This window comes from Mauremys reevesii, linkage group 5, assembly GCF_016161935.1.
Source record: "Mauremys reevesii isolate NIE-2019 linkage group 5, ASM1616193v1, whole genome shotgun sequence".
Classification (NCBI taxonomy): Eukaryota; Metazoa; Chordata; order Testudines; family Geoemydidae; genus Mauremys; species Mauremys reevesii.
This window is the reverse complement of record NC_052627.1, coordinates 97,586,433-97,604,834: the sequence shown is the minus strand read 5'-3', so window position 1 is coordinate 97,604,834 and position 18,402 is coordinate 97,586,433. Positions and strand designations below refer to the sequence as shown.

Sequence of the window (18,402 nt, the reverse complement as noted above, 5' to 3'; positions counted from 1 at the left end):
TCACTCCCCCACAACATACACACATTTCCTCTTTTTCATATCAACATCCGTCATTTCACTTCATTCCCAGTGCTGCACATGAGCAATTCACAGGAGCAGAATCTAAGACAGTTAGGACGTGATCCTATTCCTACTAAGGCAAAATTCCCAGTGAATTAAAATGAGACAGCCTGGGGATCTTAATTAGGTTAAAATGACTGCCAAAATCCATCATAAAATGCAACACATCATGGCTGAGGTAGCCAAAAGCCATAGCCATGAGATGAATCTCCTTAAGAAACTCTCTTAGGAAACTGTTTATGATGGGTTCCAGACCAACTGTAACATAAAAAGGCCCAGCATAAAGTAAGGGCCCCCAAGCACCCCTGAGGAGCTGCTTCCACTGTTGCAGGAATAATCATGACTTGCCTTTGGCTCCATACTGCCTATCTTGTTAGAGCTGGAAAAAAGCAGAGGGTCTAGTCCAGCTAAGCATTAACTCTAGTAAAATGCATAAGATGAAGCCCAGGCTGTTCCACAAATCACTTATATCTTATTCAGTGAGCTGTCAACAGCCTCCTGGGGCTGCTTCTAGGCCTTATCTACATTAGACAAATTACCTGTTGCTGACAACTAGAGCTAGCAATGGGTGCAGCTGGCCCACTGGTGAACACAGGTGCACAAAAGGGAGGCAGGGTGCAGACAAAGAAACCCTGGCTTTGGCAGCACTTCAGTAAATGACCAGATTTTTACTTCAATTTCTGAAACAATGCTGAACATGGTTTGCCATTGACTACACTTGCAGCTAAACCATAATCCAACCCCACTTCAGCTTCACCTGTTGCTGACACTCATTATTAGCAACAGGCTATTTTTCCAGCATAGACGATATGAGAGAGAACGAGAGACTAGTACCTGAGGCGGGGAGAAAAACTCCCTATATTGCTAAACACCAGGCAACTTGCATATAGTCAGTGCACTGATTTTGGCCCCAGGGAGAAAAGCTGCATCTATGTGGATTTATAAAATGCTAAGACTGTATTTACTTAAATGTATCATATTCACCTGTGTTAAACACAGTAAATAAGTTTATTATGTGTCACTTATTTACCATACAGCCTGTATGTATATCACATGTATTATATATGTACCAAGAAAGAAATATCTATAAAGAGAGAGACTTTGGAATATACCGAGATCCCTGTATACCAGCTGGGGGAAGAATCTGCAGCTTGTTCCCAAGAAGGGATCCACGAGACTGGAAGTATCATGTAAGGGCCCGCCCGGGCCTAGCCCCCGCCCATCTGATGCCAGGTTCCTGCCTGTCTCTCTGGGAGGTTTCTAAACTCTGCAGATTGTGAAAGATCTGCTGCCGCAGCATAGCCACTCTCTCCCGCTGGACCAATCCTCCTCTGCCTGGCTCGCGGGCTGGGGCCGGGCAGTCCAGCGCCCCCCTAGTGCGCGCGCGCGCGCGTGGCCCTGAGCGTGTCTAGTGAAAGGTTTCCGCCGGATCAGCAGGCGGCGGCCGCCCAGCCAGACGCCCCAACCTTTCTGAATATTTCATTGGCGCTGCCCGCCGGGGATGCCCGGCCACTGACTGCTGCAAAGAAGAGCGAGCTCCCGCAGAGCCGCTTCCTGCCCCGCGCAGCCTCTCAAAGCGGGCTCGCTTTGAGTCCTTCTTCCAAACGAGTGACTGATTTTGGAAATGAAACCCCTCTGCTGGAGCTGACCCGCTGGGGAGCCTGCCCAGATGCAATTAAAACAACAAAAAGACCTCACATCTCTCTGAACTCTTTAGTGGCCAGAGGATGAGCCAGGAGCAGCTTTCCTATAAAAATCCCCGCCGGGGGCTGTGAAACAGTTTGAGGAGGGAAGGGGCTGGAAACGTTGCTGGAGAAGAGTTGCAGAAGGGAAGGTCCCTTTTTGGACGCCGCAGCCCTTAATGCATGAGAAAAATCAACCAACCAAGAGACTTATTATTACAGGGTTTCAGCTGTGACCAGGCTCCCCTGCACCCGCCAGGAGCCTGCTGAGACTGGTCCCCGAGAGTCAGGGCTGAGGATCGACCCCCCCCCTTCCAGAATCTCTCTGCAAAAGCCCCGCGCGCTCTCTTCCCCTGGAAGTCCTACGGGGGCAGCTGATGATGCGTTGTGCCTCCCTGGGCAGGTGTGGAGTGAGAGGGGGGCCACAGCCCAAGGCGCTGGGGGTGGGCTCGTGGACCGAGCTGTGAAATCGCCCACGCTTGTGCCAAGCTAGGGGCGAGCGGCGCGCACTGGCGTGGTGGATGCCCGCGGAGGTGCCCGCCCCCCCGGGCTGGCCGCAGTAGCCGAGCTCTGCTGTGCTGCACCATCGCTGGCGCTCGCTGGGTGATGGGGCCGGGATTGTGGAGTCATCGCTGAACGCCCAGCAGCGAGCCGGGAAGAGCTCAGCGCATAAAGTTTGTTTCCACCCGCCACCTGCTTCTGCAGCCCCTCCTGCTGCCTCGGCCGTGGGGTGCCCTCCTGCTTGCACGTTCCCGGGGCCGGGGGACGTTCAAGCCCAGCTGCCGCTGATGACCTCCCGCTGCCGCCCGGTGCTGCTCTGAGGACACAAGAGGAGGAGGAGGCGGCGGTGGCAGAAGAGGAGGCGGGGAGCCCGTATGGCCGCTCCCAGCGAGCAGGTGGCGAGCGCGGCTGCTCCTGCTGCCGCTGCGGGCCGGGGGCTGCTGTGAGCCCGGGGTGGGAGGGGGGACTGCGGCTGCCTCGGCGCTTCTCCTGCGGAGCACTGCGGGGCCGAGCAGGCGGCGGCGGGAGATGTGGCCGGCGGGAGCGGGCGGCCGGCTGCCCTGTCCGCGGGACTCGGCGCTCCGGCGGGCGGCTTTCTCCGGGAACCTCTCGGCTCTGCCGTCTCACGTAGCGCCCAGCGGCAGGAGCGTCCGGATCTTCATCAGCGCCAACCCCGAAGGTAACTCGCCCGGGCACCGGCCGCCTTTCACCCCGCGGGGGACCCTGGCTCTGCAGCCCCGCGCCCTCCGTTCCCGGGGCTGCCAGGCGCGGCTCCAGCGGTCTCCCCCGGGGCCCCCATGCACCCCCCCCGCACTCACACTGATGCCGGGTATTGCCAGACTGGCCCCTTAGATCACAACTGAGAACAAGCCAGTGGGGCCTTGGCAAGCTCCCAGCTGTTCTGCACCGGGTGGTGTTGGCAGAAGTTGGTACTTGTCTGCCCATGTCTCTGCTTGAGGGGCTTGCCTGGAAAGGGCTCTAAGGCGGGCACAGCCAGCCAGCTCCCTGCTGGCAGCAGCAGCTCCTGCTCTTCCTTTCTCTGGGCTGTTCTTGTGATCGCGCCTCCTGGGCAGAGGCACAGCAGGGGCGAGCCCTCTCCAGCTGGCCTGCGGCTGTGGGGGAGCAGTGCAGGGGTCCCGGGAAATGCTGGCGCTCAGGCCGTCCAGCCCAATAAAGAGAAGAGGCGGTTCGGCGACTGTAGCCGTGTCAGCTACCCGGGGAACCTCCGGGCACGTGCGGTTCACTCCTGCCTTGGGGGAACAGGGCTCTCCTCCTGTCGTTAGTGCTGCAGCCCCTAGTCCTGAGCTGAGCTGCCCAGTGTCACAGCCAGCTTCCCAGCCTGGAGGATGGCTGGCATCGGCTGACTCTATTTCTCCCCTCTTCAGGCCACTAACCCGGTCAGCCTGCTCTTGGGGGAGGGGGGGCTCGGGTCTCTGCTTTCCCCCGTGGTTGTGAAAACAAACTGAAAAGGAACAACTCTGGCATCTGGCTCGTGCTCCAGGATCGTGCTGGGATCTGTTATTTTTAAGGGTGAAAGCTGAACAAGAGGCAGCTGCAAGAACTAAATATCCAAGAGCAGTCTTGCACCTAAGTTGCTGGATCGTGTATTTCACTGCCCTAGGTTACCTGAAGTTTAGCTCTGATTTTAGGAAACGGGCCATTTCACATAAATATAGGCTGTGATATACTCAGATTTTGTTACAGCCCCATTCCTGAAGAGTAATACACAGAAACTAAAAGCACAGTATCACCGGCTATGTATATATTGCAATTAAGTGTAGGTCATACACAGTGATTAGTCTGAAATAGAATTTAAGAATTTCTCTATAGGTATTTTGGAGAGCAGAGGACTAAAGTTAACACAATAATTTGATCTTAATCCTTGTCTATTTAAAAGGAAGAGTTTCCATTGAAGTCTACAGCCTTGGTTTAAAAACACTGCAGCATCAGGCTCTTTATTAGAAGTCCTTGAAACAATTAAGCAGCCTATTCTTAGAAGTACAAAATATTCTGCCTTTAGAGCTGAAGAATTTAGCATACATTCAGGAGAAGGAGTTATTCCCATTCATAAATTTAGTTAATTTAGAATTAAAGTTGCTCAAGTCTATTTCTTTACAAAAATCCAAACAGTAAAAGTAAGGAAATCCTAGATTAAGGCAACATTCCTACTGCTTGCCAAGAAACAGTGCACTAATTTTACAATGCTCATTCACATCAACCCCCTTAATGCCTTTCCTAATACGCTAATTTAATTCAACAATATTGTCACCTTCAATGCACATAACAGAAAACTGAAAGTCACACTTAAAATGACAAATTAATTTGATTTTAAAAAAAGATAAATATCATAGCATAAATAGACATGTGGCTATGACTAATAGAGTACAGAAAGTAAATTGGCACAGTACTAACTTTTCCCAAGCTTTTTTGAATGCATGAGTCAATTTTCAACTCTCAAATTTGGGAGATTTTGTTGCTAGAAGGATTCTTAAAGGTAGATTCCCAAAAATAAAATTCAACTAATGGTCATTAAAAATGTTTATAATCCTTAAACTACACTGCTACCTCAATATAACGCCACCTGATATAACGTGGTAAAGCAGTGCTCTGGGGCGGGGGGAGGTGTGGGGCTGCGCACTCCAGTGGATCAAAGCAAGTTCAATATAACATGGTTTCACCTATAACACGGTAAGATTTTTTGGCTCCCAAGGACAGCGTTATATAGAGGTAGAGGTGTATTTAAAAGAATAATGTAAATCTACAAGATATTAATTCTATACAGAAAGAGTAAGTGTTGCAAATTTGGGGAAGATACATAATTGTATTCATGCATAAGTGACCAATTTAAACCTTGCTGGAAGCGTAAATGTATTCTTAACTATGGAGTCACTCTGACTGTGATGCCTTCATAATATTTGTCATCAAAGCTGTTTGTCATCACATCCATTTGTCATATTAGCTAAATATTTCTGTTAAAATGCTCAGCAATCAATTAGTTTAAAAAGTTAATATTTAGGCCCCTATCTCACAGCAGGATTGGTTCCTTGAATTGTTACTTTGAGATATCAATTACTAACCATATTGACATGAATGGAGCAGTTTTGCCTATCAGAGTGATTTCTTTCAGGCTGTTTGCAGACTCTGGAAGACAGCATTGTATTGATTTAACTTTGGTCACATTTCCAAGTTTTTCTACACAACAGTAAGGGCTAGATGCATTCTGTTTTTTAAATGAAAGCCTGAGACAAGGTTTTCCATAGTGACTAATGATTTTGAGTGCCCAACTAGAGATACCTAAAACTAGACTGATTTGGAGAAGGGTAAGCATGAAAATCCTTTAAAGCTGAGGCACCCAAAATCACTAGTCCCTTTGGAAAATCTTGGCTTTAGAGTCTAGAGAATCCTCTTGATGACAAATATCCATTCATGCAAATATTTGTTGATGGTTCTTGTGACATAGACAGAAATAACTATTACTAACAGTGCGTATAAATTAAAAAAAAATTATAAACTGGAAAAAGTCGCCTGTGCCTTGGATTTAATCTAGATGTTAGTCATTTTCATATCTTAATAAAATCAGGAATTTATTTTCTAAAGAGCTCCCCCCAAAAGTGAATACCAACATAATTTTGACGAAGAACCCATTTGAAAATGCTTCAAATTCGCTAACTAACAGATTTAGGACCTGATCTTGTGTGTTTGTAGGTTCAATGCCTTACTTATTAATTCTCACGACATTCATTTGTGAACTCTGGCCTTGATCTTTCTAATTTCTGAACCAGGAGTGGATTTACCATGAAAGAAATCGTGTGGTGGCACAGGGCCCCCAACAACAGGGAGATCCCCCCCCCCTCCAAAATGCAGCACATATCTCATCTGACAACCTGCCCCCAAGTCCTGGCAGGCGGCGCAGCAGGGCCCAGGCAGGCAGGCTACCTGCATGCTGTGGCTGGTGGCCCCACGCCACTCCTGGAAATGGCCAGCTGCTGGCATGTCTTTGCACGCCCCTGGCGTGCTGCCCCCGCCCTGGGAAGCTCACGGAGACCCGCTGCCCCGTCTCCCCTCCAAGGGGCACGCAGAGACATGCCAGCAGCAGGGTTAAGGCGGCTCCCTGCATGCTCTGCCTCCCTCCCTCCAAGCTGGGCCACTCCCAGAGCGACCGGCATGTCCCTGTGGACCCTGGGGGGGGGTGTGTCTCCACGCACTGCCCCCGCCCCCAAGCAAACTCCGCAGCTCCCATTGAACGGTAATTGTGGCCAATGGGAGCTGTGGGAGTGGCGCCTGCGGACGGGGGTGGCACCAGTGGGCAGGAGCATGCAGAGACCCCCTGGCTCCCCTGCCTAGGAGCTGCTGCCGGGGGGGTGTGCCTGTTGCTTTGAGAGCCGTGCCGCCTGAGGTAAGTGCCACCTCCTTAACTCCCTCCCACGCCTCAGCCCAGAGCCCCCACCCAAACTTCCTCCCACACCCTGACCCCTCACCTCTCCTGCACCCCAACCCCCTGCCCTAGCTCAAAGCCTGCACCCCTCACCACCTCCCACATTCCAACCCCCTGCCCAAGCCCAGAGCCCTTACCCAGCATCTAAACTCCCTCCCAGAGCCCGACCTCCGCACCCCTTTCTGCACCCCAGCCCCCTTTGCCAATCAAGGTACCTCTCTTTATTTTCATTTACTTCCCATTACTTATAATATAGGAGGAGGAGGAGGAGGAAGAAAAAAAAGAATGAAAAACTGGCAGGGGTGGGGAGATAAGAGAGAATGTTCTTTTTCTTAGCTGGGTCCCAAGTAGGGGGCCCGAAAAATAAGTTGTGCACAGGGCCCCACTAAGTCTAAATCTGCCCTGTTCTGAACACTCCTGAAACATGCTGAGTGGCCTCAACTCCCACTGACTTCAGTAGGAGTTGAAAGTGTACAGCAGTGGTGGGCAACCTATGGCCCAGGGGCAACACGCGGCCTGTCAGGGTAATATGCTGGCGGGCTGCGAGAGTGTTTACATTGACCGTCCTCAGCTCCCGGTGGCCGCAGTTTGCTGTTCCTGGCCAATGAGCTTTGCGGGAAGCGGCGTGGGCCACAGGGACGGGGCTGGTGGCCGCTTCCTGCAGCTCCCATTGGCCAGGAACAGCGAACCATGGCCACGGGGAGCTGCGGGTGGCCGTGTCTGTGGACAGTCAATGTAAACACTGTCTCGTGGCCTGAGGGCTGCAGGTTGCCCATCACTGGTGTACAGCATCTCACAGGACCTTGCAGGCCAAGCCGTCAAATAGTAAGTGCTGCGAACTTAGGGACACTGGCCCAGGTCCTCAGATGCCCCCAAAACTCCAACACCCATTAGACCTTTAAGGATCTGGGCCACTCTTTATTCTGGTCCCAATCCAACAAAGCCCATAAGCAATATACTTAATTTAAAGCACATAAGTAGTTCCCTTTAATTACCAGTGTCTATTAAAGTTGGACACATGCTTAATTACTTTGCTGAATCAGGGATTTATTCCCTATTTTCAGTGCAAATTTCAATATAACCTTAACCCTGGAACTCTTATGGCATCTCCACAATACAGTTATGTTGTATCAACCAGGCAAGTTACTAACAACTTTAACAGGACTTTATTTTTACAGTGAAAACCTCTGTACCAAGCTGCTGCTGTACGCTCTGTAACTCTCACTCAGCCTCCTCAACTCCTTCCCACCTCCTTCCTGTTTCTTGTCCTTTCAGACTCCCAACAGCCAGTGCTCCCAGTTCTAATAATTACAAGCAACATCTAAACACCACATTCCCTCCTCTCTTAAGAAACCCTCCCAATTAAAATAAACATTCTTGTCCTAACCACAGGAACAAATAGGAAACAAGATACTATACTACTGGCAGAAATATTACACTGGAAACACTGTAGATACTACATGACATAGTCTTTAGTCCAGACAGGTGGTCGTCTGGGTCTGACAGGCCGTCTCTCAAGCCCCGGTTCCAGTGCAATGTCTTGTTGTGTTAGTTGTATGGTGAAGTCATCCAATGCAGACTGGGTGTTGGCATACTCTCCTCTTGGTGCATAGGCAGGTGCAAGATAAGAAGCATTCTATACCCGCCCATCGGAAAGTCGATAGGTGGAAGGTCCCTTCTTCTCTATGATTTTAAGAGGAGCTGTGAATTTATGATCCCCTTTGCATAAAATTCCAGGTTTTCGTATTCTAACGAAGGAATCACACTCAGACTTTGGTTCCTTAGCATCCCGCCGCTTGTCTGTGAAAGCTTTAGGCTTTGCTTGGTTCTGTTCAACTGTTTTTCTCACATCATCCTCGTTTGGGGTATCAGGTCATGCCTTTAACAATCCAGCAATGTTCAGTTTAGTATTCATCTGTTTCCCATGCAGTAACTCTGCGGGTGATCTTTGCATTGTGGCATGTTGTGTAGCTCGGTAGGCTTGCAAGAAATCAGTAGTGAAGGGTATCCACTATCACCCTTCCAGTTTAGCTGTTTGCAAACTCTCTTTCAAACTTCTGTTAAACCGTTCCATTTCCCCATTGGCTTGAGGGTAATATAGGGATGACCTTCAGTGTAAAATGTTCCTCTCTGCTAGAAAGGTTTCAAACTCCAGGGAAGTAAATCGGAAAGCAAATCAAGAGTAGAAAACATCTTTTCTGCATGGAGCTCTGCAAATACTTCCTCTATGTGAGGAAGAGGATGGCTGTCAATCACAATAGTTTTATTTGGCTTAAGTTCACACAAAGGCAAATGCCTCCACCCTTCTTCTGCATCACCACTATAGGTGAAACCCATTCCGAGGAGTTAATCTCTTCAATAATGTCAGTTTGAACAAGTTTTTTAAGTTCCCAACACCTTCCCTGACTGAAAATGGTAAGCGCCGTAATTTCTGTCGTACAGGCATCATATTATTTTGCATTTTAACTTTATGCAGAAACCCATAAGCACAGCTGAGTTTCTCCTAAACCTGGTGTTGGGTACCAGCTGAAACTGGTGTGTGTACCGCAAGAGTGTTTTTCTGAGGAAGATCAATTTGTCCATTAACTACCCTGAGATTTAAAGAAGCCAATAAATCTCTGCCAAGGATAGGAGTACCTTTGTGGACAATGTAGAACTCTGCAGTTACACAGCAATCACCAAAAGTAACTATTGCTGGCAGGCAGCCATGTACTGGAATATGGTTTTTCAAATAGCACACCAACTGAAGTTTGGGTTCAGTAAGAGGCACATTTTTAAAGTAATGCAAATAAATGGAATCAGGTAGTATAGATACTGCTGAGCCAGTTATCAGAGGGGTAGCCATGTTAGTCTGGATCTGTGAAAATCAACAAAGAGTCCTGTGGCACCTTAAAGACTAACAGATGTATTGGAGCATAAGCTTTCGTGGGTGAATGCCCACTTCATCAGACGCCAGTGTCCAACATTAGCTGAATAGAGTGTGATTTGCCTCAGGGTATGGTGGAAACGTTTACAGTGCACTTTATCTGTTCTGGAATATGTACAGTAGTGATTTTGTCCACACTCAACACAGTAACATCTGGTATTGTAACTGCATGCATCTGTTGATTGAATTGGCTTCTGCAACATACTTTAGCAAATGCCCAATCTTTTTGCAATGATTGCACTGAGCTACTTTTGCTGGATATCCTCTGTAGCTTGCAAGATGTTGTGGGGATCCACAGTGAAAGCATACTTTTACTGTATTTTGCATTTGCTGATTCAGTGGATTTTTATTAGTTTTCCTCTTGCAAGTGTTTGTCTGCAGCGATAGTGAACTTTTCTGCAAAGGAGTCACAGCCTGGACTGTGCTTTCTGTATCTCTGCTCATTATTTTGGCTTCAGCTGTAGCTGACTCAATCTGAGTAGCAATGGTTATTGCTTTTTCTAGTGTAAGTTGTGGTTCTAGAAGTAAGCGTTCTCTTACATGAAGCATGGTTATTTTCTGAATGAGCTGGTTTCTAATCCTCTCATCTGCCATATTCCCAAAGTCACAAGTTACAATCAGACTCTTCAGGGAAGCAATATACTGCATTATAGTCTCCCCTGGTTTCTGCTTATGCTGGCGAAATCTGTAGCGATTAGCTACTACATTCATTTTTGGCACAAAAAAGTTCTTTAATGCAGTGAGTGAAGTCTCATATTTATCATCTGCAAAGGGAAAAGTGTAAAATATATGCTGCCCTTCTGCTCCAAGGCAGTGGATTAGCAGAGCACGCTTTCTTACTTCAGAAATCTCTGTAGCAGTGATTGAACATAAGAACGGTGGTACCGGGTTAGACCAAAGGTCCATCTAGCCCAGTATCCTGTCTATTGACAGTAGCCAATGCCAGGTGCCCCAGAGGGAGTGGACCTAACAGGCAATGACCAAGTGATCTCTCTCCTGCCATCCATCTACATCCTCTGACAAACAGAGGCTAGGGACACCATTCTTTACCCATCCTGGCTAATAGCCATTAATGGACTTAACCACCATGAATTTATCCAGTTCTCTTTTAAATGCTGTTATAGTCCTAGCCTTCACAACCTCCTCAGGTAAGGAGTTCCACAAGTTGACTGTGCACTGCGTGAAGAAGAACTTTCTTGTATTTGTTTTAAACCTGCTGCCTATTAATTTCATTTGGTGACCCCTAGTTCTTGTGTACCCCTTCTGCCAGGCCGAATTGATAGCAGCAAGGGCCGGGTTCAATATATACGGGTCGCTTCCCTACAGCGTAATGCAAAACCAGCTCGAGCCCCCACCCAGTGACCTGGGAAAATCTTACACTCACTCCTGGGCGCCTCGAAGAGGCAATACTTCCCCTCTCGCAAACACAGAGTCTTGGTGTAGCAGAAAATGTTTAATAACATGAGATAAACAACATAGCATTAAATTGGGAAAACACCTCAACTAGAGTTCATAGACCAAACCATGAGCAAAGACCCACCGCAGGAAATTGGGCCGTGTCCTTTTCCCTGGGCTCTTGAGTCCTGCAACCCCCAAATCACCCCAAGACTCCAAAGTCCAATACCCCAAATGTCCCTAGAGTCCAGCAACCCAAAGATCACCCACAGTCCCAAAAGTCCCGCAACCCAAAAGTCTCTGTCTCGGATCAGTGCAGCCCCAGAGTTCAAGAGTCTATCTGCAGGGTTCCCCTCCACCAGCCTGGGTAGAAAGGGGCACCTTACATGGTCCGGGGCCGACTGCTCTGCCTCTCCGTGGGGTTCTGCTTCCGCCATCCCAACAAACTGCTCAGCTCCGCTCGGCTTTGCCAGCTGTTCTGCTCCACCAGCCATCCCGTGATCCGCTCCAAACGTCCCCACAAACTGCTCCGCTCTGCCAGCTGCTGTGCTCCACCAGCTGTCCCCACAAACTACTTGGCTCCACTCGCTCTGTGGGCACTCCAACTGTCCCCACAAACTGCTCTGCTCCGCAATATAGCTTCAGGCTCCCCCTTAGTTAGCACAGCACTCAGTGCTCTCAGCTCAGTAATTTTAGCTCTTTAGTGATTTCAGCTCATAGTAGGGGAGCCCCAGTGCTGGTGCACCATTAGCCCAAAGTGAGTTCAGCTCAGTAACCTGTAACTAGATTCTTAAGGGAATCAAAAATCAGTTCTGATATTCAACAGTAGAGAGAGAAGGAGAAGGAGGTGCAATTGGTGTTTCTGGCTCACACAAGAGGCCCACACCACCAGGTACAGATACCTATCCCCAGCCTCTCTTCATTCATTGGGTTTTGGAACCCATGTCCCTTGTCTAGCGAGTGCTACTTAGTTCATGGTGAGACTCTCTGTCATAGAACAGTTTCATAGTTCCTCATTTACATAATCAGGGTGACAACACTTTATTCCTCCTGCCCCAATAACAAAGAAATTGGGGATCCCACAGCTGTGAAAGTAACCATTTTAGGCTGCCGTGGGCTATGCTAGGTGGGGTGGGTGTGCCTATTCAAACACAATCAGCCTCTGAAATTCTTTTCCACACTCGCCATAATTCACCACCAGATGTAAGGGTAGAGCTCATCCTGACTCTGCTTACACTTGTATTATGGGAATAAGTAAATAACTTTTTCTTATCCACTTTCTCCACATCACTCATGATTTTATATACCTCTATCATATCCCCCCTTAGTCTCCTCTTTTCCATTGCAAGCAGATAAGTCTCAAACATATGGATCCAGACAGTAAAAGCAATTGGAGGCTCACCTGGGCTTTGCAGAAAGGGTGCAGGTGGGTTCAGAGGCAGAAGATCCCACCCTCATTGCCAAAATGTTGTATCAACCAGGCAAGTTACTAACAACTTCAACAAGACTTTATTTTTACAATAGCAACCTCTGTACCAAGCTGCTGCTGCTGCACCCTTTGTAACTCTCACTCAGCCTCCTCAACTCCTCCCCTCTCCTTCCTGTTTCCTGTCCTTTCAGACTCCCAACAGCCAGTGCTCCCAGTTCTAATAATTACAAGCACATCTAAACACCACAAGTTAACATAATATGCTGTATGGTTTCTATTTTACAGCTAGAAAAGATGTTACCTTTCATATTTCTTAACACTGTTACACTGAATAATTGAACAGTAAACAACAATCATGGGTATGGCTAATTAGAAACAATAATGATCTATAGAAACTTTTTTTTCTAGCTTAGACAAGTGAAAATATTTTTTCTCTAGTAGTTGTTAATAGTGACCCTTGTTTCTGAAGTAGCTGATATTAATTAATTGAACGTTTTAATGTAGTTGAAAATGATTGGTCTTCTAAAGCAAATTAAAGCTGCTTTATTATTTGAAAAAGAAAGACTTTTCCTATATCAATCAAGCATTTTAAAATTATTTAAAATTCTTGATTGATATAGGAAAAGTCTGAGTCAAATAAAATTACATCTCTTCTTATTATCTAATTAGAAATATCTTTATCTAAGGGGAGAAGTTAGAAAATGGTGTTTTATATTAACCTCAATCTTATCAAGAATTTTTGGTTGTTTTGAAGGGGTAAGGAAGTAAATTCAATTCTCTCAATATTTGTAATAAATTATTTTACAATTTTATGTAGAAGAAATCTGGACTGAATTACAGCTTTTTTAATATAATTTTTTTAATATAAATCTGTAAATTTGTACTTACATCAACAGTATTAACTCCAGTGTCTCTTCCTTCTGTTAACACACAGCTCACATTAACTATAACAATAGTTAGGTCTGAACTCTGGGAAGAATATGATTAATGAATGAGAGTAGATGCTGAGATTCAAAAAGTTAAATGTTTATAACTGTTAAAACATAAATTGTCAATATCACATGTCAAAATATACAAAGAAATGTCCTTAGATCAAACTCTAATAAGTTCTCAAGAAGTATTTTTGCTTACCTTGTCTATCTGTAAATTTTAATTATTATTGATGGAAATATTTTTTCATCAGTTTGTGTGTATGTGGTGAAATCAATGTTTACCTACATTTTACTGATTAAAAATCTAATTCTTCCAAGCCTTGTTTTATAAATTACAAGGATCATAAAATAGACCAGCTTTAACTCCTTTGAACTCTTAAACTAGGCCTTGATCTAGCAAAGCACGTAAGTCAATGAGAACTATAGGCTTGTTTAAAGTTAAGCACCTGCTTATGTGCTTTGCTGGATCAGAGCCCTACTGACCTTAGTTGCTTTCACTAGAAAATGAAATTTGTACTGTACTAGGGAAGTAATTTGTGTTACGTTTGTAATGACAAACATTTATTTTCACCTCTAACAAGGATACTGAAATCCCACTTATTTGAAAAAAATCAGTGTAACCTTAACTATGGAGCCATAATGTATGCATATAAGAATGTTAGGTAAGACGTCATTTAATATAAAGATTTTGGAGGCTTTGCTAACATCAAAGTAAACACCTGGAACTTTATCAGTCTCTCGCAAGATGACCAACATAGGATTTCATTACATTGTATTACATTGTTCTATCTTAATTTTATAATATAATGCTAGAATTATTCTATTTAAAATGTTTTCCATTTACACTGAATATTCCAAAAACATTTGCAACTTTGCTCATGATATTATAGTATTTATTCAGGTGATTAGTTCCATTGAGTAGAAAAGGGATACTCTTGTGATAGGAAGTTGCAGAAATGGGTCTTATGTTCATTACTATGTTTGGACTTCTTTGTCTGCTGTTTTTGAGAAATTTTCTCTCCTGTGTGTAAAAGACAGAGAAAATGAAATGGAATATGCATTTCTGTGGACATGCCATAGAACATTTACTGCCATAAGGCTGGCAACTCACAACTGATGGAGAATTATGATTGCTCTAATTATGGTGTTCTATACTACTTTCTTTTTACTTGAAATGTTGATTTCCTTTTGGAAAAAAAAACCCATTAAATCAGTGAATAATCAAACACACAAGTCAAGAAAATACTTGTTAAAGCAGTTAGCTCTGGTCCATTATGCTTCTTCCTCAAAATACTACATGGTCTCGTCTTATATGAATTGCATCATAGGACATCTTATTTATAAAGATAATTTTATGTAATCTGGAAGGAATGTATTTCTTGTGTAAAGGAAAACACAGATGTCCAACTGCACGAGATAACAAGGGAGGTGTTGAGATGTGGAAACAACTCCAGACTTTTTTACGTTAAGTGTCAGTTCTAGTTACCTGAAGTTATATCTGTTACAGTTTTTTTGTGGCATTTATTATTGAGATGAGGTGTCTAATAGCTACAAAACAAAGTACATTTGAAGGAGAACAGTTGAGTAGTTTTAAAGTTATGAACTTTTAAAGTTCAGTGACCCAGAGTCTGAGACGGTGGCAAACTTCAAATAATCTTTTTTTAAAATAATCTCTAATTTGAAACAAGTGCGCACTTCAGGAGGCTCAGAGGTTGATAAGATCCAGCATTCCTGCCATATAAGGCAGGTCTCAGTCTAAGAAAACTGAATGAAAAAGTTTCAGCTTGCTGTTTTTTGTGTCTGGGGCCCTCTCCTCTGCGGCTTCAGAACTGATGAGTTTTTGCTGCATCAGTTGGTGAGGGGAAGGTTTTGGGTGTGTGTACACCTCCTGCAGAATGCAGAACCTTGCTCTGTGTAAACTGTAAGTTTCCTGAATAGCATGATGGGAAGGACTGTTCCAGAAATGGCATGAAAGGATCCATGGCAGTGCAGATCCGTCGGTGCTTGTTTCCATTGTGGAAAGTGCTCATTGAGCTGTGGAAGAGGGTGCACTGGACCAAAGTAGTTTCCGTAGGGGCAGCTGTGGAGATGCTCTGTTGGGAGAATTGCTCCTCATGACCTCCTGTGCATCTGCTCAGTGCTCAGGCCACTGAACTTGTTGACTGGGCTAAGGATTTGGGTCTATGTTGAAAAATTTATAAATGGAACAATGAGAAGTTTTATATTTGTTTAATTGATGCCAGAAATGGCTGAACAGATTTTGCTGATGTGTTTTAAGTGCACGCAGTGCAGAAGATCAACTGGAAAAGCAAAAAGGTGTTTTGGGACTTTTATAGAATTGCAAAATATTCAGTTCCTCAGCTTTGTTGGTTCTCCTACATCTTTAGGAATGAACAAAATTGCCTAAAAACGAACCATTTCCCTGCTCTGCACAATTAAAAAATAAAAGGAATGTGTTTGAGAAAGTTAAGAAACTGAAAAGTGGGAGGTGGGGGGGACTATCATAGAATCACAGGACTGGAAGGGCCTCGAGAGGTCATCTAGTCCAGTCCCCTGCACTTGTGGCAGGACTAAGTATTATCTAGACCATCCCTGAGAGTTTTCTCTAATCTGCTCTTAAAAATCTGCAATGATGGAGATTCCACAACCTTCCTGGGAAATTTATTCCAGTGCTTAACTACTCTGACAGGAAGGTTTTTTTTCTAATATCCAACCTAAACCTCCCGTGCTGCAATTTAAGCCTTGTCCTATCCTCAGTGGTTAAGACCAGTTTTTCTCCCTCCTCCTTGTAACAGCCTTCTATGTACTTGAAAACTGTTATCATGTCTCCTCTCCATCTTCTCTTTTCCAGACAAAACAAACCCATTTTTTTCCACTCTTCCCTCATAAGTCATGTTTTCTAGACCTTTAATCATTTTTGTTGCTCTTCTCTGGACTTTCTCCAGTTTGTTCACATCTTTCCTGAAATATGATGCCCAGAACTGGACACAATACTCCAGTTGAGGCCTAATCAGCGCGGAGTAGAGCTGATAATTACTTCTCGTGTCTTGCTTATAACAGTTCTACTAATACATCCCAGAATCATGTTTGCTTTTTTTGCAACAGTGTTACACTGTTGACTCATTTAGCTTGTGGACCACTATGACCCCGAGATTCCTTTCTGCAGTACCCCTTCCTAGGCAGTCCTTTCCCATTTTGTATGTGTTCAACTGATTGTTCCTTCCTAAGTGGAGTACTTTGCATTTGTCCTTATTGAATTTCATCCTATTTACTTCAGACCATTTCTCCAGTTTGTCCAGATCATTTTGAATTATAATCCTATCCTCCAAAGCACTTGCTACCCCTCCCATCTTGGTATCATCTGCAAACTTTATACATGTACTCTCTATACCATTATCTAAAGCATTGATGAAGATATTGAACAGAACGGATCCCTGTGGGACCCCACTCATTATGCCCTTCCAGCATGACTGTGAACCACTGAAGATTAGTCTCTGGGAACAGTTTTCCAACCAGTTATACACCCATCTTATAGTAGCTCCATCTAGGTTATGTTTCCCTAGTTGGTTTATGAGAAAGTCATGTGAGACAGTATCAAAAGCTTTACTAAAGTCAAGATATACACATAGCTACCACTTCCCCCCCATCCACAAGGCTTGTTACCCTGTCAAAGAAAGCTATCGGGTTGGTTTGAAGTGATTTGTTCTTGACAAATCCATGCTGACTGTTACTTATCACCTTATTATTTTCTAGATGTTTGCAAACTGATTGCTTAATTATTTGCTCCATTATCTTTCTGGGTACAGAAGTTAAGCTGACTGGTCTGTAATTCTCCATGTTGTCCTTATTTCCCTTTTTATAGATTGGCAATATATTTGCCCTTTTCCAGTCTTCTGGAATCTCTCCCATCTTCCATGACCTTTCAGAGATAATCGCTAAGGGCTCAGATATCTCCTGAGTTAGCTCCTTGAGTATTCTAGGATGCATTTCATCAGGCTAGACTTGACTTGAAGACATCTAACGTGTTCTTTCCCTATTTTAGTCTCTGATCCTACCTTATTTTCACTGGCATTCACTATGTTATATGTCCAATCACCACCAACCTTCGTGATGGAAACCAAAACAAAGTCATTAAGCAGCTCTGCCATTTCCACATTTTCTGTTATTGTTCCCACCCTCTTCCTTGAGTAACGGGTCTACCCTGTCATTCTCTTGCTTCTAAAAACCCAAGCAGAGATTTTACTGTGAAGACAGAGAGCCAGAGACTGCATGAAATCCACTAGGACTGCACTATTGCTATTGATTATGGAAGATGCTCAGAGGCTGAGTGATGAGCAGCATTATAAAACTCTAGATACTTAGATAATTTGGCAGCCTTCTCATTTGAGAGGAGGGAAATCTATTTCTAAGACTTTAAATAGTTAATAATGTTATTATACAGGTCACAAAATTGTGATTGAAAAATTTAAGGTTTCCAGATTAACCTAGCACCCTAAAGACAACATTGTGTAAGGCAGCTTTCAAAACTAACATTATTTCTTGTGAAAACTTGATATTTACTTTCAAAGACTATCTGAGTTGCACATCCAAACACTGTTATAACTGGAGATGGGCCTGAGCCACCAAGCTGGGGCCCAAACCCAGACTTCTGCAAAATTCAAGGATATACAGAGTCTGGGTTTTGTTTCAGCCTATTCAGGGGTCCAGCAGAGGAGTTTGCTTTGTATCCAGAAGTACACATTACCCAAAGTTCAGATTGTTTGGAAGGGCAGTTTTGGTGCAGGTCCATCTTGTTACTGTCTGAGGGGGGGAAAATCACAACATGGCACAGCGCATCATTTTCTTTCTTACCACAATAACTGTTTAAATGTTGCTTTATATCGTCACAAGTATTCGCATACCAATCTTGGCTCCTGATAGTCTGGTCTTTATACATATGAGCATATCGTTCATTGTTTGGTTTAGAAATTCAATGCCATGAGAGTCTGTCCTTTTCTTCCACTTTTTGGTTTGTAGGAAGGGATTTGAGCTCCATACATTTT

At 44.8% G+C, this 18,402-nt stretch overlaps 1 protein-coding gene across 2 annotated transcripts in view; it reads left to right on the top strand.

The window, feature by feature from the left end:
- Positions 1-1,351: 1,351 nt before the first annotated feature.
- The window catches only part of NWD2 (NACHT and WD repeat domain containing 2), a 134,335-nt gene continuing 117,284 nt past the window's right edge, over positions 1,352-18,402 (top strand). Inside the window, exon 1 of one of the 2 annotated variants that reach the window (XM_039541403.1) lies at positions 1,352-2,145. Coding sequence is in view for 1 of the 2 variants with exons in the window: in XM_039541402.1 (XP_039397336.1) it covers positions 2,772-2,922 (151 nt within the window). In the remaining variant the exon portion in view is untranslated. Of the gene's footprint in view, positions 2,923-18,402 lie in introns of both variants that reach the window. The other variant, XM_039541402.1, reaches the window with a different exon arrangement.